The sequence below is a fragment of the Tachysurus fulvidraco genome, unplaced genomic scaffold, assembly GCF_022655615.1.
Source record: "Tachysurus fulvidraco isolate hzauxx_2018 unplaced genomic scaffold, HZAU_PFXX_2.0 HiC_scaffold_71_np12, whole genome shotgun sequence".
Taxonomy (NCBI): Eukaryota; Metazoa; Chordata; class Actinopteri; order Siluriformes; family Bagridae; genus Tachysurus; species Tachysurus fulvidraco.
In genome coordinates this window covers 21,495-44,620 of record NW_025927180.1, presented here as the reverse complement: position 1 = coordinate 44,620, position 23,126 = coordinate 21,495, and the positions used below count along the sequence as shown (strand labels likewise).

Here is a 23,126-nt window from a genome sequence, read left to right as displayed (position 1 = left end):
ATCTTTGACTCCAATTCGGTTTAATAGAAAAGTATTTTCCACTTACCAAACTGAAGTTGGAAAGGAATATTCTTTTTGGATGGGGCGGAGCCAGCTCTATAAAAGCCAGCAACCCAAGGGAGGGAAATCATTTCCACTTGAAGCTTGCATGGTGCAACAACATCTCTCTGTATACACAGTAATATATTGACTCATATAACCATTTTGGTTTTTCAATTGACACCTTTACATTTATAATTTGATAAAGAAGAAAAAAGAAAAGAAAAACATTTTTTTGGGTGCAGATTACCTTTACGGTATCTGTACTAAGCAAAGGTAAGTCAAAGCCTGAAGAAGGTTTTTTCTAAAAAACCGAAACGTCGCGACTGACTTACCATTAATATTTCTTTCTAAAAAGGAAAAACAATTTTCCTTCCTAAACAAACATGCCTTTCAGGCATCCAAGCACACATGTTGGTCACTTTAGACCGCAATTATGGTCGGACCACATTACCCACCCCAGACCGCAGTGGCGTCAGCCCCGGTCCTTTAGTGTGGGAGCTAGAAACATTGACCCAGGACGGTATAGGCTTCCGGGCAATGATGAACACTATCGCAAACGTGTATATGTGCATAATTTTTGGAACCAGGGGGTACGTGTCATTGGACGTCCCCCTAACAGATTTAATCAAATTGCTAACTGGAGCAACATCCCTAGATCCCACAATAAGGTTAATTGGGGAAATAGTGGCTACCCAAAAAAGCCCTGGACGAATGTCCCTAACGATAAGAGACACCTATTCGGAAAATTCCATCAGGGGACTCTGGATAGGGTAGCTCACAAAAATGACACAAGACAACCCAAACACGATAGGAGATCGAATAATCACAAACAAAATTCGGAGACCTCCGATCAGGTAAAGCTCAATGTATTGGTCGAAAAAATGTTTGAGCTTTTGAGGTCACATCACCACCTTGAAAAAGTCCTAGTGGACAATGACATGGGGCCACCTACCTTCAGGTGGCTCACAAGATATTTAGGTGAGGTCGTGAGACCTGCCAAGATCACGCCTGAAACAAAAACTCTCCTGGAGGGTAATGCAAAAAATTGGGCATACACAAACAGATTGATACTCCAAGATCACTACGCAGGGTGCATTGATCGGGAAGCGGATGAACTGCAGGGCTTGATGGTCACTAACTGGGAACCGGCCTTCACGCGAGCTGAAAAAAAGTACCAGAACAAGTATGGTAAGAGACAAGAGAAGAATGCAATTGAAAAGGTGAGGGCCATACTTACCGTTATGCCTGACAAGCCTGCCACACAGAGTTCCCGCCTCTCGCCCACAAGGGGTTTTTTTCTTCTTCTCCCTCGTCAAACCCACCCACACCATCACGGCCAACATCTATCACCACAGGCCCGCGGGGTACACCTCCACGCTCCCCAAGAGTTCCCAGACGGAATCAGGTAGTATTGCCCAAACCAATTATCAGGAAGCAAAATCCGGCGGTGATAAATGTAAGGGATGTTCCTGAGCTATCTGAGATTGGCCTATACACTGGGACCCAAGAGAATAACCGGACAACAATGCCCACTGGTACTCACAAACCCCAGCAGGTCCCTGGGGGGGTAGGGTCCCAAATCGTGGTTGTGCACCCGGAAACACTTAATCCGGAGTTAAAAGGGGCCACTGTACAAGAACCTCAATCAAAGAGAGGTGAAATAGGAGCACAAGGCCCAGAAGAAAGGGAGGCATTACTAATTGATATTTCACCATCGAGTGATTCCCCTCTTTGCACCCCTGCAAATGATGGGAACACCAATCTTTCCTTGTTGTCCCAACTTACTCCAACATGGCTATCGGATCCACCTGGGACATCTAGGCCCACCAGACATCGCCTGAAACAAAGGAAGATGATGGACTGGAGCCTCAATGTTAAAAAGAAATGGTGTATCATTGGTGACCAGAATTTGGGTACAATTCCTGCCCACGAGATTAAAGATCTCCAAATAGATAGCTACCCTGGGGCCACATTCAGGCATGCTGAAGCCTTTGTATCAAGAGCCAACACATGGACCAAGGTTCAAGTCGTTGTTTTGGCCTTCGGTATAAACCACAGGGTCCAAAAACGGAAGGAAACAGGGGTAAAAGAATTGCAAAGGGCAGTGAAAGCCACCAAAGAGAAGTTCCCTCACGCTTCGGTGTGGATCCCCCTGATCAATCATTCCAAGACCCTGCCGGTGGAAGAACAATTGATTTTAAGAGAACTGAATGCTCACGTTAAAAGGAATATGCTATTCCTACCAGCATTGCCTGACACCAAGTTCCAGGTAGGTGAAGACCAGATCCAGTGGACACCGGCTTGTGCTAAGGCAATGCTCCAACACTGGGCAGAACACCTAAACTTTTAAGCCCCTCAAGAAAACAACTCCATTATGATCTGTGGGCTGGGAGTCTCAGTGAGGTAAGAGACACTAGGACCACCGTGGGACCCCAGGCAGGCCCGTGCAAAACGTGGGTCTCACTTGTTTGAGACTACGGCCTGGGGACTCCTAATCCTAACCCTAAACCCAACCCTACACCTCAACCCTATTCCTAACCCTAATTCCTAACCCTATCCCTAACCCCTAAACCTAACCCTAATCCCTAACCCTAACCCCAAAATCCTAACCCTAATCCCAACCCCAACCCTAACCCTAAATCCTAACCCTAATCCCAACCCTAACCCCAACCCCTAACCCCAACCCTAAACCCTAACCCCAACTCTAAACCAACCCTAACCCTAACCCTAACCAGAGGGGTGCACTTTCGCATTTATCCCTATTACCCTAACCCTAACCCCTAACCCTAACCCATTTGGGACCTACATACATACAAAGTTCTGACAGAGCGATAGCTGTAGCAATAACATGCGTCGGCCAGTGCCTTTCCCTTGTCTCCCTATCTAACCACACAGGTTAAGACTCGGTGATGGGGGGAGTCATTGTACTCTTTCAAAAACCTACCCTAACCCTAACCCCGAGAGAGTCATCACTGATATCACAGCTGGGGCAGGTTTGGACTCCGCTGGTGAAGGCTGAGCATGATACGGTTTTAACAGGTTAATGGTCTACGACCAGGTGTACTGAGAACATAGTTAGTGGGACTTAACTTTTGCTTCACTTCATAAGGTCCAGCAAACCGGGTGAGATGCTGAGAGAAAAAGCAGCTTCATCTGAACCCGCAGGACAAGGACATACACACCTCACACACTGAAAGAGTAACAATAATGGGGACACACAAATGTGAATGAAATAAATAAACTAAGTAAAAGTAGTAAATGTGACAGCCATTTACGACAGCAGATGAATATACAGTATTACGTACTGAATGACACCCAGTCTCTTACACACACACACACACACACACACACACACACACAGATCTGACTTCATAGACAACTAGAAGCTCCTGTTAGGATGAAGAACCCTAGGGACTCTGATCCAGAACCAGACAAAGGTGAATACGGACAGTAGAGACTGTGACTTGCAATGAAGTTACAACTAGATCAAGGATTTGCCTTTAACTGCTGGGTCCTTTTATGTCATATTTCAAATGAGTTGACGTTAGTCGGTCCTTTGACAAGCTTTCAAATAAATTATAAATTGTACCTTCGAAGGGGTGATATGGATGGATGGTAGACAGGCAGGTAGGATAGCAGATAGGCAGGCAAGCAGACAGGCAGGCAGGCAAGCAGACAGACAGGCAAACATAATCCAAAAGTCTTGTAAAGAACTATATGCCTCTATGCCTTTCCTTTGTTCTCTAGATTAATCTAACAGGTGAGCGGTGGCCATCTTAACTTTAAGGCCATCTCAAGCTCTGTCAAAATAAAGGTCCTATTCAAAATAAAGGAATCAAGAGCCATGATCTATTTACAAATTACAATTTATTGTATGCAAATAATCAGTGTATGCATCTGTGTGAGTGTATGCACGTGCACAAGTCCATATTGGCATAGTCAACTTTAAGTTGCTGGCCTTCTACCAGCAAGGAAATCTTGCTGACGGGTCTCTGAAGTTGGCTTGTTTGGGTTTGAAGTCGCACACTGCGAACCAAGCCTTGAGAATCAGGGAGGGCTTCAGTGACTCGGGCTAACAGCCATGATCCTCGTGGTGCGGCGATGTCTGCTACCAGTACAATGTCTCCTTGTTGGAAGTTGCGTCTGGCGCGGGTCCACTTTTGCCACGTCTACAGAAGAGGTAGGTATTCTTTGACCCAGCGCTTCCAGAACATATCGGCAATGTTCTGCACCTGCCTCCAGCGACGTCCGATATACAAATCTTCCTTTACAAACAACCCTGGAGGTAACACAGGCTGAAACGTAAGCTGTAAAAGATGATTAGGTGTTAGTGGGTTTAAATCATTTGGATTGTCAGAGATTGTTGTAAGTGGACGGCTATTAAGAATGGCCTCAATTTCGCACATCACTGTTTGAAGGCCTTCATCATCCAAACGTTGATGGCTGGTTACCAACAGTAATATTTACTTGACCATGCAAATGAGCCTCTCCCATATCCCCCCATAATGAGCACCATGGGGAGGATTGAAGGTCCAATTTTACTCCCTTTTGAAGTAGACTTTGTTCTATCTGCTGTAAATTTCAAGATTTCAGGGCTTCTTTCAGTTCCGACAAGGTTTGTTCCATTGTCAGACCGTAACTCAGACACTTGCCCTCTTCTAGCAATGAAACGTCTGAATGCGTGTATGCAGGAGTCAGTATCAAGCGAATGTGCAACTTCCAGATGTATTGCACGGCTGGCAAGACATGTGAAAATCACTCCATAGCGTTTAACATTGTTACGCCCTCACTTTATTTACAGTGGTCCAAAATAATCAACCCCTACACAAGTAAAGGGTGGTAGATCAGGGGTCAGCCTGTCAATAGGAAGATTTCCATTTTCTGTTCGCCAACCTTTGAATTGACCTTAATAACTTTTCTTAATTCAGGATCATCTGGGGATAGAACAAGCTCAGATGGAGGGTCTGGACAGCAATCAGGGGATTTCTTTAAGAAATCTGGACCACTGATCCAGAACTGACCTTTCAGAAATGTATCAATGCGCAGTCCACGTGAAGCACAGTCACCAGGATTTAGTTTGATGCTTATGTATTTCCACTGAGACACCTCCGATGCACCTCTGACATTCAGACGCTTGGCAACAAAGGTTTGAAATCTGTTTTCATTCCATATATACCTCAAAAGAGTCATGCTATCTGTCCAAAACAGAGACCGTTCCATTTCCATATGCATTTCCTCAGATAGCATTTTGTCCATATGTACTCCCAGTACTGCAGCAGTGAGCTCCATTCGTGGTTTGGTCATCAGATTCAATGGGGCAACCCGTGCTTTTCCCATTAAAAAGGTAACATGAATCTTGTTGCTGTTGCTTGTCAGCTTAAGGTAAGTGACTGTGCCATACCCTCAAGAGTCTTGGGATTTGCGGATCAGCTTGGGAAAGGTTCGCTTCCTACCTGGAAGGACGCTCATATCAGGTAACATGGAGGGGAATGACATCTGCAGTTCTTAAGGAACTCTGAGCAAGCATGATGTGGGATTGTGCACCGGTGCATGTAAACCCCAAATCTGATTGCAGGCCTTGAAAATTGTGGACATCTGCTTCAACGCAAACTCACCACTGGTGTCCCACAGGGCTCAGTACTTGGTCCTCTTCTTTTCTCCCTGTATACTCACTCTCTTGGGGAAGTTATTTACTCACATGGGTTCTCTTACCACTGCTATGCTGATGATACACAACTTATCTTCTCTTTCCCACCCTCAGATGCCACAGCTTCTGACCGGATCTCAGCATGTCTGGCAGAAATTTCATCATGGATGACTGCTCATCAGTTAAAGCCCTAGCAAAACTGAACTGCTGATCATCAGGTGATTCATCCCCAGGTCACGATCTTTGTTGTGTCTGTTAGTTGGTTAAAAATGATACACACTGTTAGGAGGGAAGCTGACTTTTTGATTGTCAACAGTTTTATTCACTAGTCCTACCTTTCCAGCTCCATCTTCCCCAAAGTTTGCATAATTAACGCTGCACCGCTTAACATGCAGTCTGAAATAAAAGATCCCAGTTTAAATTCTATTTTCTGTGTCCGGTGTCATTACTAATCCATCTCTCTACATATATGCACGCAGCCTCCTCCATCATACGGAGCCTTGATCCAGTGTATCATGCGTCTCTACACTTTACGTCTCCTTTATTACAAATGCAACGTCCCTTATTCACCATTGTATTCTTTATGATCTGGTGAGTTGGACATCACTGACCACCCACAGAAAACAGCATTGGTATATTTTTATATATAAAGCCATGTGAGGTAAACTTCCAGCTTACCTCTGTACCCTCCTCTGTCCCAATTCTGCTAGTTATCAGCTAAAGCTCATCCAAGTGGTTGCTTTTATGTACCCAGGGTTTGGGCAGATTTGGGGAAAACTGCATATTCATACTATGCACTATGGGCATGGAATACAGTAACTTGCAAAAAGATCTTAAACATTTAAGACCATCATAAAAAAAAGTGGTAAAGGAGACATGTAGGTCTTTGTATTTCATAAGAACTGTTCGTTGATGGACTTAAAAATAAAATTCCAGCAGACAGAAAGTGCGTTTGTTAAATTAAATGATAGGAACAGCAGTTAGCAATCTGGAAAACCCAGAAAAACAAAGGTCTCCAGCTTCACCTCCACAGATTCTGAGGGGTTGTTTAAGGGTTTAGTGGTAAAAAGGTTAAAGATTGAGTTGGTGTTTAATTACCCCCCCCCCATTTTCATGATTTTCGCCTAGATGACATACCCACATAAAAAGTGGTACAGCTCCCATATACTTTGACACACAGAGGTGAGCTTGGTCTCATTGGAAAGAAGAGAGTCTCTAGTTTCCGACACAAGTGTCCGCTTGATTCTAAGCCTTACTGACACAGAGTTATAGAGGCTAGAATGGTGAATTTTTATTTCCGTCTGAGTTGTTTACCTGATAAACTGATTACATACATTGCTGTATTTAATGATGGTTGATAAACAGCAACTGAGGGTCATAGCCACATGTCTTGGCTTTCACCAAAAAAAAAATGAAGTCAAAAGACTCAAAAATGGATTTTATATGAATATTTTTCTATGGACATGTCCGTCTGTTCAGGTTTAGTTGTTTATTTGTTTACTGTATAACTTTGTATAAAAGGACTGCATGCTTAGTTCAAAAGTCCTATAACAGAGAGACCCTCTGCCTAGAATTCTGTTTTGAAAATATGCCTGTAAACTGACACCCTGAGGTGTGAGAGTGTGAAACGTTCGAGAATTGCGCAATAAAGCTGAAAAAAATTAATATGCGCACGCTCATTGCACAGCCCGAACTCACCAGATGTATCATGTTGTATCTCTTGGTCCCTCTGTAGAACATGGTCAGGGTTGGGGGAGGGAGATGTGCCTTTCTCAGCCTTCGGAGGAAGTAGAGACGCTGCTGGGCTTTCTTGGTGATGGCGCTGGTGTTGAGTGACCAGGTGAGGTTCTCCGCTAGATGAACACCCAGAAATTTGGTGCTCTTGACGATCTCTACAGATGATCCGTCGATGTTCAGCGGAGAGTGGTCGCTCTGTGCTCTCCTGAAGTCCACAACCATCTCTTTAGTTTTGTCCACATTCAGAGAAAGGTTGTTGGCTCTACACCAGGCAGTTAGTTGTTGCACCTCCTCCCTGTATGCTGACTCGTCGTTCTTGTTGATGAGACCCACCACGGTCGTGTCATCGGCGAACTTAATAATATGATTCGATCTGTGCATTGCTGCACAGTCGTGAGTCAGCAGAGTGAACAGCAGTGGACTGAGCACGCAGCCTTGAGGAGCTCCAGTGTTCAGTGTGGTGGTGCTGGAGATGCTGTTCCCGATCCGGACTGACTGAGGTCTCCCAGTCAGGAAGTCCAGGATCCAGTTGCAAAGGGAGGTGTTTAGTCCCAGCAGGCTCAGCTTCCCAATCAGGTGCTGAGGGATGATTGTATTGAATGCTGAACTAAAGTCTATGAACAGCATTCGTACATAAGTGTCCTTATTGTCCAGATGGGTGAGGGCTAAGTGGAGGGCTGTGGTAATGGCATCGTCTGTGGAGCGGTTTGGACGATACGCGAACTGTAGGGGGTCAAGTGAGGGTGGTAGCTGGGTCTTGATGTGCCTCATGACGAGCTTCTCGAAGCACTTCATAACTATGGGTGTGAGTGCAACGGGACGATAGTCATTGAGGCAAGACACTGTAGACTTCTTTGGGACAGGAACGATGGTGGTAGTTTTGAGGCACGTAGGAACAACGGCGCTGCTCAGGGAAATGTTGAAGATGTCCGTAAAGACATCCGCTAGCTGTTCCGCACATTCTCTGAGCACCCTGCCAGGAATGTTGTCTGGTCCAGCAGCCTTCCGTGGGTTAACTCTGCATAGAGATCTCCTCACGTCGGCCGTGGATAGACAGAGTACCTGGTCGTCGGGACGAGGGATGGTCTTCCTTGGCGTAACGTTGTTCTGTACCTCGAACCGAGCGTAGAACTCGTTCAACGCGTCTGGGAGGGAGGCGTCGCTATCACAAGCAGGTGAAGCTGTCTTGTAGTTTGTGATCGCCTGTATGCCCTGCCACATGCGCCGGGTGTCTCCGCTGTCCTGGAAGTGGCTGTGGATTGTCTGGGCATGTGCACGCTTTGCCTCTCTGATGGCTCGGGACAGTTTGGCCCTTGCTGTTCTTAGGGCCACCCTGTCCCCTGTTCTGAAGGCTAGGTCCCTAGACCTCAGCAGAGCACGCACATTAGCATTCATCCACGGCTTCTGGTTGGGGCGTGTAGTGATGGTCTTGGAAACGGTCACGTCATCAATGCACTTGCCGATGTAACTGGTCACTGCTGACGTGTACTCCTCCAAGTTGACGGAGTCGCCGTTGGTTGCAGCCTCCCTGAAGATATTCCAGTCAGTGCACTCAAAGCAGTCCTGAAGAGCAGAAGTGGCTCCTGCTGGCCAGGTTTTCACCTGCTTCAGAACCGGTTTTGAGCGTCTGACGAGTGGTCTGTATGCAGGAATTAGCATAACAGTGATGTGGTCTGAGTAGCCGAGGTGGGGGCGGGGCTCCGCACGGTACGCGCCGGGAATGTTTGTGTAAACAAGATCCAGCGTGTTTTCACCTCTCGTAGCAAAGTCCACATGCTGATGGAATTTAGGGAGCACTGACTTAAGATTTGCATGGTTAAAATCTCCGGCGATGATAAAAAGTCCGTCGGGGTGAACATTCTGTAGGTCGCTAATAGCTCCGTATAGCTCACTTAGCGCCTCTTTAGCATTAGCGCTAGGAGGAATGTAAACTCCGACAATGTAAACAGTAGTAAATTCCCGTGGTAAATAAAATGGTCTGCATCTAACAGTCACAAACTCTACTGACGATGAGCAGTAAGTAGAAACAAGCACAGAGTTCTTGCACCATTCCGTGTTGATATAAACACACACACCACCACCGCGAGTCTTACCGCAAAGAGCTGCATTTCTGTCGGCTCTAAATGAAGTTAGCCCGTCCAGCTGAATGGCGGCGTCCGGAACTCTGTCGCTGAGCCACGTCTCCGTGAAAACAAACACACAGCAGTTTCTAACCTCTCTCCGTGTAGAGCGTTCGAGTCGGATGTAGTCCAGTTTATTGTCCAGGGAGCAAACGTTGGATAGTAGAATGGATGGGAGAGCCGGCCGGCTAGGGTTTGTTTTTAGCCTAGCACGGACGCCCGCTCGCTTACCACGCTTCCGCTTCCTCGCGAACCGCTTTCGGCGTCCCCTCCCCTGGTCTCTGGTATCAGGCGACACCGGGGACTGGAGGCCTGGTCTCCGCAGCAAGCCGAGGTCACGAAGCCTAACCAGTACATCATCGTGCAGGTTGGTTGTTACACGATTTCTGTACTTTATTAGGTCCTGGTGTTTGTATACATGTTTGTATACATGAACACCGCTGTCTCTGGCATCCATGTAGAAGCAATGGTCGGGCTCAAAACCGTAAATAAAAACTTAAAAACGTAATTAGCACCGTATTGAATCCGGAAAGGCCGCTGCGTGCTACTGCCGCGCCGCCATCTTGGATCTGGATATGTTTGAAGAACTTTATTTATATAGATTATATATTTGAAGAACAAAAATAGTTTTTCTACAGAATGTTAGACTATTAATTTTACACCACAAAAATAATGACATTGTATTTATGTAATTCATTCCTTCTAAATATATGATGTATTTATACAAGACATTTTAAGTGCCTTTATACAATATAATTTTAGTTATGTACTCAGTAATATAGCTATAAGTATACATGTGTAAAAAGTGTAAATTATACCACAATAATAAATAAATAATAAATCACACAAACAGTAAAATGAACAGGGTTCAGCTCGAGTTCATGTGGATTTTCACCTGCTGTTACAAATAATCTCTCAGGTTTTTATGGGATTGAGGTCCAGGGAATTTTATCCAGGGATCAGAGGTCATTATAATCTCAGTGTAGAATTGTGTTTAGTCTGATTCACTGTACACGATGAACACACACTTCTCACGTCTCTGTGTGTGTTTAATGTGTTAGAACTAAATGAGTGATGTGTTAATAAACATGTTCTCTATTCTCCATCATGGTAATGCAGGAACACTGGAGTCTTCATCACACACAGATATTCATTAGAGCCTGAATATGAAAGAAAAAGATGTGAATTAATCAGCACAAAGTGGACTGTGGTACTTCATGACCAACAGCATGTAATCATCTCTGCTCCAACAGAAACATCATCATCTCCTGTTTATAATGAATCATTCAACATTTCTTCATTCTTACTAACATCTGTGTTCTAACATTTAACTAGAACAAATGAGAACTTCCACAAGTTCTAACAGGATAATGAGCAGATCTTTACCCATCACATCACTGCTCTTATCCAATCACAGGAGCTTTTTTATATAACAAACACTACTGTGTCATTTAGATCTTGTTCTACATTTATATTTAAGTGCAGACTTTAAGAACAAACTCAGGTGAATTTTACAGGAATGACAGAAGACACAATGTTCATTAACAATCACTCTCATCAACTCATTGGTGACTTTTTGTAGACTGTCTGAATCCCTGTTTTCTGCCTTCACATGAATTTTACATCAACACACTTTACTGAACACAAAACAGCATTAAAGAGAATCGTTAGAAAAATCCTGATTAAACAGAATATAGTGACATTTTCTAACCTGATAATGTGAAAGTTATTGAAGAGAAATGTGATGTGTATCAATGTGTAATGATAATGAGGGTAAACTTTTATTAACAGGTCATTACTCACTCCACTGTCTGTAGTTTGTAATGTTCATCATCCTTAAGATCAGACAGCAGCTTCTTTACTGAGTCTCCTAGTTTATTATTAGACAGATCCAGGTATCTCAGGTGTGAGGGGTTTGATCTCAGAGCTGAAGTCAGAGCAGCACAGCCTTCATCTGAGACACCACAACTCTCCAACCTGTATAGAGACACAATAACACACTCTTCACTGGTTGTACACAGGGACATTTCTAGTGTTTAATCACTTTCATCACAGAACACAGTGTGTATTATTGTGGACTGAGTAACACACACTTTACAGACCAGGACAACACATAAGACTAGAACTTGGACTTTTTCTGGACTTTCATACACAACACTGAGACATCAGCCAGATTTTATTTTACACAGAACATATTTCATATATTGCAGTATTTAACACATCTGAACTTTATTAAAACACTCACATTGTTCTGCCACTGATCCATATTCACATTTATTTTTACACTCCATTAAACTGATCCTTACATTTCTATTTGTTACATCTATTCTATTTTTATTCTAGTTTCTTTTTTTTTATTATTCTATTTTATTTGATGTTTAAATCACAGACAGATTAAAAACATGTCACTACGTGTCGTACTGTGTATGGTTGTGTATGTGAGAAATAAAATATTAATGTCAATGTTTTCTGTAACTTTTTCTCTGTTTCACATCTCAACAAAATCTCTGTTTTAATCCGAGTTCACATGAACAGATCTTTCTTGAGAAGATCAGACTGTCAGTAATCAGACCTAAAACAGGGTCAGGCTCTAATTAGTGTTTGGAGAAGTTGTTAGTTCATTGGTGTATTTTTTAACCCCAGACAGTGAAAGTGTAAATGGTTTATTCAGTATTGACAAGAACAACTGTGACTGTGTTTTATTTATACACAATGTGTTTATCTATTATTACGACCTGGATGAAGATTAGACCATGATTTATTATTAATGTTTTAATAGATGATCTTACCTCAGTGTCTCCAGTTTACAGTGAGGATTCTCCAGTACAGCAGAGAGACTCTTCACTCCTGAGTCTCCTAGTTTATTACGGGACAGTTCCAGGTATCTCAGGTGTGAGGGGTTTGATCTCAGAGCTGAAGTCAGAGCAGCACAGCCTTCATCTGAGACATCACAATTCTCCAACCTGTATAGAGACACAATAACGCACTCTTCATCAACAGATTTTTAAAACCCTTTATTACAATAACTAAAATATTGTCAGATATATTAAATAAATAATTGTGACAGAAACCACAAATAAAGATTTCTAGTGAGAAAATTTCCTCACATCAAATAGACTAGAACACAATAAATGTTCATCTATTACACTGCAGAAAGGCATGAAACACTTTAACTCTGTAAACAATATGGACATCCATGGGTTTACATTTATATCACTTTACTTTTGTAACAGAGATGTTTTAAAATTGTTTTAATATTTCCAACATCAAACTTACCTCTGATTTAATTAAAACATCATCATCATCATCAGCTGATAAACAGGTTTGTGAACTTCAGAATATATAATCAGTACAAATCTGTTCTTAACTTGTTTAAAAGTCTTTCTATTACTAAAGTATACAACACACCAGACAAGACACAACCTTTATAACACCTCTATAAACTTTATAAGGAACCACATAAGTCACCATTAACTTTCAGTAGACTTTCAACATCACTGTACAAAACCTTTATCATGGAAACAAAATCAGGACTAAAACTAAATGCTGTGAACACATTCATAAATAGTTGTGTTCGACTCGGTCAAAAGTCTTTTCTAGGTCTACTGACACTAGACCAAAATCTGGTTAAGACTCTTACTGATATCTAAAAGATCCCAGATAACAGAAATATTATAAACATTCATCTTCCTGGGACACAATCTGTCTGATCACAATGGACGACTTGTTCTAACACTTCACTCAGTCTGTTGGCCAAAACCTTGGGGAGTAATTTATAATCTCTGAATAACAAACTCAGCAGTGTCCAGTTTTTAATATAATTTAGGTCAGGTGTAGGTTCCCCTTCAGAGAGGGCTTTTAGTACTGGGGGAATATTGTTCCTCTCTTGTGGTCCTCACTAAAGCTGGATCATGTTGATAGACTTGTGTTTCTAACTAAAACCTTGACAACACAAATGTATAGTACAAATACTGACATGTATAGTGTAGGTTTAGTTCATTCAGCTCTGAATCATTCTGTTTTCTACAGTGGAGTCTTATTACAATTTAATTTTATTATAACAGTTAGAGTGTAAAACAGACCCACTTGTACACTGAACACAATTTTATATCTTCTTATATTATAATACACAGAACTTCTTTATTTCTCTTCTGTTCATAACAAATTTTACAGACCTGACTGTAAAATATTCATAATTGAAAATAATGAAGCATAATTGAAATAAAAAGCTGATAGCTGACAGATAACTGCCTCTTGATGATCATTTTAACCTTCATCATGCAGCCCTTCTGCCCCCTGGTGGAGGGTAAATCCATCAATTCTTTATGTAACCGAGTTTAAACATATTGTTGTTCATTTCAGTATAAATTGAGAAACTCCCCATTGTCTGTTGTCACTTGCGGTTGTGCAACATGATGTTGTGGGGCGCAGCTTTATAATCAGAGTTTCATAGCGCCTCCTGCTGGTAAGTCACATCAATGATCGCTCCGTTTTAATAATTAAGTTTGGATCATTTTTAAGCCCAAGTTTGAACTATAAACTACACCAAAGTTTACTTATTTTGTCAGTCAGCTCCTAGTTGTGTTTGAGTATGAAGAGTGTGTTAATTGTCCTGCTTGTAAACTCAGAACTTCTGTTTATTCAGTTAAGACTTCCAATGTGACACTGATGCACTGTATGTCAAGTCAAGTCAAGTCACCTTTATTGCCACATCACCACGGCACATGTGCCTTGGTGAGTGAAATTCTTGGGAGCGAGCTCCAGAAATTGCAGAACCATTTACATACAATAGTAGAAACATAAATAGAACAGTTTACAGACAGGTTAAAAATAAATAAATAAATGAAAAAAAAATGTGCAAAATGCTCAGTACCATTGAAATGTGCAAATGTGGAAAATGTGGAAAGGATGCAATGTGTTCATACATAGTACACACAGTGTACTACTAGACATATATATGACCATACATATATGTATGTATAAGTATAAATATAAATAATATATATAAAGTATTATATACATGTAATATTATGTAACATGTTAAGGTGCAACGAACTGTACAGATACAGAAATGTCCTGTGGTACCGATAGCTTATTGTCAGATAGATTGTTATTTTATGATAAACCTTTTGGTGCTGTTTTACCCCAGATACAGTAAAGTGACCCCCAGTGACCATCCACCTGATCTCTGAGTGACATTATTACATCCAACACACACAGTCACATATATTCTGATAGTGTGAGCTGACCAGAGACTCTTGTGTAAGTTTAGTCTCCAAGTTCTATTTATTTCCATCATTTCCATGTCAGTGCTGCTTTTAAACCCTGCAGCTCACACAGTACATTTAGTTTGTGTCCCAGCTCCAGTTTGTGTCATTAGTTCCAATGTTTTAGTAAATTTCACAGTAATTTCAGACACATTGCAGTCACATCAGAGTCTGTGAGAAATCATCAGTGTGCAGTGAAAAGAAACAATCTTCCTCCTCAGGACATTGATGATGAACCTAAAACTTCTGCTTCAGTCTCACTATTAGAGAATGTGTCTTACTGAGGAGAAGGTCATGTGATGCTCAGAGAGATGATCTTACCTCAGTGTCTCCAGTTTACAGTGAGGATTCTCCAGTACAGCAGAGAGATTCTTCACTCCTGAGTCTCCTAGTTTATTACAGGACAGATCCAGGTGTCTCAGGTGTGAGGGGTTTGATCTCAGAGCTGAAGTCAGAGCAGCACAGTCTTCATCTGAGACACCACACTGCCACAAACTGTAGAGAGACACAATGACACACTCTTCATCTACAGATTTTATTATATAAAGTATAATTAACACTGAACACAACATTCCTGTCAGATAGTGAACAGTAGGTGGTCCTGGGTAAAACAGGGTGGGCACAGGGTTGAGAAGAAACTCAACATCAGCTGTCACTCAAAAGAACTTACATGAGTGTAAAAAGAGGACAATGAGCTGAAAGAGATCTGTTCATTTATCAGTTTATGTAGCACGCACACACACACAAACACACAAACACACACACACACACACACACACACACACACACACACACACACACACACACACACACTATCAGTTCAAACACAGGATATTTTTATTTAAACATTTCAGGCTATGATGTTAAATCATGAAGGAAAATCTAACTAATGATATTAGATAAATTATTGTTTTAAAGTAACTGATAAATCACACAAATTGTTTTAGCTGAAATTTCTTTTCATATAAAGTCTTTATTAAACTAGTCTGTTACACGACTAAACACCACACAGAAATGTTACTGAGCAACGTCACTCAATGAAGCTTCTTAAAGCAGCAGCTCCTAGTGAGTGACAACTGGGCTTTATTAATAACTCTAACATTATAACAGAGTTTATGTAGGTGGGCCAGGACTCCACATGGGTGGGACCAGGACCCTGGGGCTGCACCAGTCATATTAGTTTATTATATTATTTACAATTATTGATATTAAGTTTATTTGAGCTGTAAAAGTTTTGCTGGCGTTAAAAATAATGACTCTTATAAATGTTCTCTTATTTACTCATTTATTTATTTATTTCCTAAGTGATTCTGTAGAAAACTCATTATCACTTAATGACTAATGTATTCGTTCTGAATGTTGTAGTGTTACAGAACATTTCAGGTGAAAAACAACACTGTATATAACTGCTGCTTTTAGTGAGTTATTGTGAGTCTCAGAGAGATGATCTTACTCCAGTTTCTCCACTTTACAGTGAGGATTCTCCAGTCCATCACAGAGAATCTTCACTCCTGAGTCTTTTAGATTATACTCAGACAGATACAGTGTTTCCACAGTCAGATGAAGTTCTCTCAGTTTGGAGGTTTCTGATCTGAGCGCTGAGAACAGAGGTGACCAACTTTCCTCTCTAAGTTCATCACAGCTGATACTAAAGGGAATAAAATAAAACATAATGAACTCACACAAATGATCAAACTCGTCCTCAAAGCTTTCACTGAACCTTCTCATTGTTATAAATACTGAAAGTACAAACACCAGTTAGACAATATGGTTAAAGTGACACTGCAGTCCACATCTACATGTTGAGGACATTAAAATGGGTAAAGTTAGTGTTTAACTACAGCTAACTAACTAGTATCTAGAGTAGGGTTGTCCCTGTCCTGTATAATATGGGATTGTCTTGTATTGAAAAAGACAAAGATCTCACATTATGGCCAGAAATTCCTGAAGTGATGTGACCTTAACAAACAATCGATACCGGACTAATTATTATAGGAACAAATTGACTTTAAAACAACACTTTTAACATATTATTACTAGTAAATCTGTAAACTTGGTATATACACTGAACACAATTATAAACACAACACTTTTGTTTTTGTCCCATTGTTCATAAGCAGATCTAAGACTTTTTCTATGGACACAAAAGGCCAATTTGTCTCAGATATAGTTTACAAATCTGTCTAAATCTGTGTTAGTGAGCACGTCTCATCTGCTGAGAAAATCCATCCACCTCACAGGTGTCATATCACTATCCTGATTAGACAGCATGATTATTACACAGGTGTGACTTAGGCTGGTCACAATAAAAGGTCACATGTGCAGGTTTTATCACACAACACAAGGCCACAGATGTTGCAGGTTTTGAGGGAACCTGCAATTGGCATGCTGACTGCAGGATTGTCCACCAGAGCTGTTGCCCGTGATATGAATGATCATTTCTCTACCATAAGCCGTCTCAAAGAATTTGAGCGGTTTGCTATGACAACGATGTGGATGGAGTGGCCCATGGTGGAGGTGGGGTTGTGGTATGAACAGGCGTATGTTATGGACAACGAAGCATGTTTGGGATGCTCTGGATCGGCGTATATACGACAGCGTGTTCCAGCTCCTGCCAAAATCCAGCAACTTCACACAGACAATGAAGACGAGTGGACCAACATTCCACAGGTCACAATCAACAACCTGATCTACTCTATGTGAAGGAGATGTGTTGCACTGCGTGAGGCAAATAGTGGTTACACCAGATACTGACTCGTCACTGAACCCCCCCGACCCCCAATACAGTAAAACTGCACATTTTAGAGTTTATTATGTGGACAAGCCTAAAGCACACCTGTGTAATAATCATGATGTCTAATCAGCATCTTGACGTCACCCCTGTGAGGTGGACAGATTGTCTCCCAACAGGAGACGTGCTCACTAACACAGATTTAGACAGATTTGTGAACAATATGTGAGAGAAATTGGCCTTTTGTTTACATAGAAAAAGTCTTAAATCTTTGTGTTCAGCTCATGAAAAATGGGACAAAAACAAAAGTGTTGTGTTTATAATTTAGTGCAGTGTATTTTATATGTCCATAAAACGTGACTCTGCTCTTCCACACTCGTGTCTCAACTATTGCTTAAATGAAATAAACCTTTAGTTTTCCTCCAACTTTCTCAAAATTCTCAAAAGTTCCCCTTATAGGTTCAAAATCTACTCTGTCCAAGTTCAACAGTCTCTTCTTTATATTGATGCTTCCTCCTGCCTCTAGAGTCGAATTCTCTCTAATTATTATTATTACTATTATTATTATTATTATTATTATTATTATTATTATAAACATGTTTCCTCTAACGAGTATAAAACTTTTTAAAGTCAGCTTTCTATGAAAGACCATTTCCACCTCACAAATAAAACCTAATAATGAATAAAAACTTTTTGGGGATTAGAATTTGTCATTACTGCAGTAAACATGGTTCTTTATGTCTGGTACACAGGTGTGTTTAATATACATCAAACATCCAACATAAAACCAGCACTAACTTCATCATTATTGTAAGATATTAAGATAAGTCATAACTACAAAACTACAAAACTCCCTCAAATGTAATCACCTGCTTCTACATGTTTAATAGCTGCACTTCAGTATCATTCATTTATTAATGCAGTTTTTATTCCCTAATTTATCTATTTACATGAACTCCACTCTGTATCACCTTCAGGTCAGAACATCCCAAAGTCCATATTAGAGTGTGTTCAGTTTCTCTCTAACACTGTAACAGTAGAACAGTTATATTCACATTTACTTACATTGCTTTACTGGATGCTGTAATCACAGGCATCATCTTCAGAACAACATCTTGTGTTATCTTATCTGTACTGAAATATTTACTCAGGTCAAACTCATCCAGCTCCTGTGCTGATGTCAGTAACACAAACACCAGAGCAGAAAGCTGGGAAGAAGAAAGTTCACTTTGTTTTTCAGGTAGTGTTGGATTTCCTCCACTAGAGAATCATCACCCAGTTCATTCAGACAGTGGAACAGATTGATGGATTTCTCTGTAGGAAGATCTTCACTGATCTGCTCCTTAATGTACTGAACTGTTTCCTGTGTGCTCTGAGGGTTACTTCCTGTCTGTGTTACTAAAACATGTAAGAGTTTCTGATTGGACTCCAGTGAGAGACCCAGAAGAAAGCGAAGGAAAAGATCCAGATGTCCAGTCTGACTTTCTAAAGTCTGATCTACAGCACTGATGTGTACATCTGAGATTGTATTTTCTTCCATCCTCCAGTTAAAAACCTGATTCTGTTTAAGAACATTTCTCTTCTCCTTCATGAAGGTCAGGTGCACATACAGAGCTGCGAGATGCTCCTGAATGCTCAGATGAACAAAGCAGTACACTTTACTGTGGTGAAGCCCAAACTCCTCTCTGAAGATCTGAGTACACACACCTGAGTACACTGCTGCTTCTGTCACATCAATACCACACTCTCTCAGGTCTCCATCATAGAAGATCAGGTTCCCTTTCTTCAGCTGCTGAAAAGCCAGTTGTCCCAGTTTAAGGAGCATTTCTTCATCACTCTCCTGCTTCTTTGAGTATTTTTCTCTGATGATGTTTGTCTGAATGATGAGGAAGTGTGTGTACATTTGAGTCAGAGTCTTGGGGATCTCTCCACCCTCAGCTTCACCCAACATTCTCTCTAGAACAGTGGCTGTAATCCAGCAGAAGACTGGGATGTGACACATGATGTAGAGGCTTCTTAATGACTTCAGGTGTGTGATGATGTTATTGGCCAGGCTCTGATCACTGATCCTCTTCCTGAAGTACTCCTCCTTCTGTGGGTCATTGAACCCTCGTACCTCTGTGACTCGATCCACACACTCAGAGGGGATTTGATTAGCTGCTGCAGGTCTGGAGGTGATCCAGATGAGAGCAGAGGGAAGCAGATTCCCTTTGATCAGGTTTATCAGCAGCACAGGCACTGATGCTGATTCAGTTACATCACACACTCTCACTGTGTTCTGGAAATCTAGAGGAAAACGACACTCGTCCAATCCGTCAAAAATGAACAGAACCTTTTCCAAACTGGACATTTCTGTTTCTTTTGTTTCCTTAAAAAACACATGAAGGAGCTCCATCAGGCTCAGTTTCTGGTCCTTCATCAAGTTCAGCTCTCTGAAAGGAAGTGGAAATATGAGGTGGACGTCCTGATTTACTTTCCCTTCAGCCCAGTCCACAATGAACTTCTGCACAGAGACGGTTTTTCCGATGCCAGCGACTCCCTTTGTCAGCACAGTTCTGATGGGTTTGTCTTGTTTAGATGATGTATTTGTCAGCTCAGTTCTGATGGGTTTGTCTTGTTTAGATGATGTATTTGTCAGCACAGTTCTGATGGGTTTGTCTTGTTCAGATAAAGGCTTAAAGATGTCATTGCATTTGATTGGTGTTTCCTCTGTTGTTCTTCTCCTGGATGCTGCCTCCATCTGTCTCACCTCATGTTCATTATTGACTTGTCCACTGTCTCCCTCTGTGATGTAGAGCTCTGTGTAGATCTCATTCAGGAGTGTTTGGGTTCCCAGATTTATTATCACTCCATTCAAACACTGAAACTTCTTCACCAGATTTAATTTGAACTTTTTCTGGAATTCATTTCCACCAGCAGATTCTGGGTCGTACCTGTGATGTGGAGAAGCAGGAAGACACGGGGTTCATGTATTAGACTTAATCATCTGTTTTCAGTAATCTAATCACTCTGTAGTATACAGACTATTATTTGGACACTTAAGCCATATTTGAATGCCATCGAATGAATTTCACTGCATTACAAAACAACTTCATTTGAAGAAAGAAACCACAAGCAAACATTCCAATCAAAAAATTTCCCAATAAACAGACGGAGCGATATTTAAACATAATAGTGGCTTTATTACAGTCAGAGTTCTAGTGTTGTAGCATTTAGTTTGCCCCCCGTTTATCTCATTAAATTACCCTTTAAGTGTAACTTTAGCATTGACATTAAAAGTTAAGAGACGTTACCTGTGTAGAAGTGAGGAGTCTACAGCTTTAACCTCCAGATGATGATCCATAGGCTCATGACTCTTCATGGAGCTACAACTGTGTGTTGGTGATTCTGATCTCTTTCCCTGGAGTTTACTGTACAACATTATGGACACGTCTTTAATTATTTATTTACAATCTTTACAGTTTTTAACTCACTTGATAACTGAATGTGGATTTTTACATACAATAAACAGAATGACTTTTTTATGCTCAATGGTGACTGTGGTAGCTTTTTTCACTAGTGGAGCCTTTATTTAAGTTCATTTTATATTTACTCACTAAATTGGGGCAAGTCGTGGCCTAATGGTTAGAGAGTCTGATTCATAACCCAAAGGTTGTGGGTTCGAGTCTTGGGCCGGTCATGACTGAGGTGCCCATGAGCAAGGCACTGAACCCCCCAACTGCTCCCCGGGCGCCGCAGCATAAATGGCTGCCCACTGCTCCGGGTGTGTGTTCACGGTGTGTGTGTGTGTTCACTGCTGTGTGTGTGTGTGTGTGCACTTTGGATGGGTTAAATGCAGAGAACAAATTCTGAGTATGGGTCACCGTACTTAGCCGTATGTCACGTCACTTTCACTTTCTAAACACACTGTAGCACAGAATCTAAGAGTCCAAACCCATTCCAGTAGCACAAAGGACCTGCAAATTGGATTCTGTACCCTTTCTCTATAGTATCTAGACCCCATTGAGAAACACTTGGAAGGTAGCGTAGGCCAGGCGAACCCCAGAGTCAAGGCTCCCCGGAATCCCAGCCCTGAATGTAGGGTTTTCTTTTTGTAACTCCTGCCATAGACGACCTCTTAGGTCCTGTCTAGACTGATGGGGCTGGCCTTGGCTTGCTGACCGGACACCTTTCCTTATGATAGGGAGCCCGGTAAGCAACACAAGCCTTCCTCTCCTGTCTAAGAGAGCTAGACTGGGGCCAACTACAGATTATGCTACTGATTAAACTTTTTAAATGAAATAATTCCTTATGAAATGTGATCATCTAATTGAGATCAGTTGCTTTGCTCGTTTCTGTTTGAAAACTATTAGCCAGAGAGCTCCATCACAGAGATATCAAGGTGAGAGTAGGTGAAGTAGCCTGCTGGAGTTTTACTGCAGAAAGTAGAAAAGTAGGTCTGTAGTTATAAGGTAAGGCATAATGTTATTTTCATCATTTCAGTGGAACAAAATAAAGGTCATTTATGGTAATGCTGTTAATATGATTTTTGAGAAATGCTTCAGAAAACTTAGTCGGGCCAAATAATAAACAAAAATCAAAACAGACGTGTAACCAATGAGCAGAAAAGGGGCGGGGCTTGTCGATACGGGCAGAGAGAGTGTGTGACATTAGCAGAAAGCGGTTTTAACATTGACATGGAGGACAAAAACAAAGAAAGAAAGAGAAGAAAGACTTACGATAAGGACAAGAAGTAGGACGTGTTAATATAAGATCAGCTTTCCAGCGCTGGAGAGAATTGAAGGAGCAGGAAGTTGGCCACATATTCACAGGTTGGAGTTTCCCGAGTCAATAACTCCTGAGCTAAACGCTGTTACTACACAAATAACACCTCTTTTCTATCGTAGTAATGTAGAGAGGCAGCTACAACCGTGTTTTGTGTAGTAACAGCGTTTAGCTCAGGAGTTATTGACTCGGGAAACTCCAACATGTGAATATGTGGCCGACTTTACTTAAGACGCCGAGACGCTTTTTTCCTTCTCGATAGGTGATTAACGTTGGGTTTGCTTTGTTACACTGAACTAATATATGCCTTTGTCCTTTACATCAGTGGTCCCCAAACCCCGGTCCGCGGACCAAATGGTACCGGACCGCCCAAGAAACATTAAATTATTTCCATTTTATTTACTGTGGTGTATTTCTCTTGGGTTTGTGCGACTTTCCATGAACTTTCTAACGACATCTGTTTCGTGCTCATTTTTGCTAATTTGTGGGCTAAATTTGAGCAAACACAATATACACGTACACCAAGCACTGTTAAACATGAGAAAACAGAGAGAAGAGCGATACACACCTTCTCTCCACCAAAGCTACAACGCCACAGCCGCTCAGCTCCAGATGTCACCTAAACCCGGCCCGATATCATGATATTTTGCACATGCGCGGTATTGGTGCGGCTTTAGGTGACATCTCTCAGTTAACCTCTCGTCCATGGAAAGTCGCACAAACTAGAGAGAAATACACCACAGTAAATAAAAATGGAAATAATTTAATGTTCCTTGGGCGGTCCGGTACCATTTGGGCCACGGACCGGTACCGGTCCG

At 41.6% G+C, this 23,126-nt stretch overlaps 1 protein-coding gene across 1 annotated transcript; it reads right to left on the bottom strand.

Moving 5' to 3' along the window:
• Positions 1 to 16,364: 16,364 nt before the first annotated feature.
• LOC125140628 (NLR family CARD domain-containing protein 3-like) lies at positions 16,365 to 19,496 on the bottom strand. The gene is made up of 2 exons (XM_047809769.1): positions 18,610 to 19,496; positions 16,365 to 16,461 (listed from the first exon to the last, which is right to left on the bottom strand). The coding sequence occupies exon 1, from the start codon at positions 19,493 to 19,495 to the stop codon at positions 18,725 to 18,727; it is 771 nt and encodes a 256-aa protein (XP_047665725.1). The 5' UTR covers position 19,496; the 3' UTR covers positions 16,365 to 16,461; positions 18,610 to 18,724.
• Between the last annotated feature and the right edge of the window lie 3,630 nt (positions 19,497 to 23,126).

Bases quoted from the DNA above. Each gene is read 5' to 3' on its own strand.
- LOC125140628 (XM_047809769.1), bottom strand. From the start codon at position 19,495: ATGTTGGGTGAAGCTGAGGGTGGAGAGATCCCCAAGACTCTGACTCAA.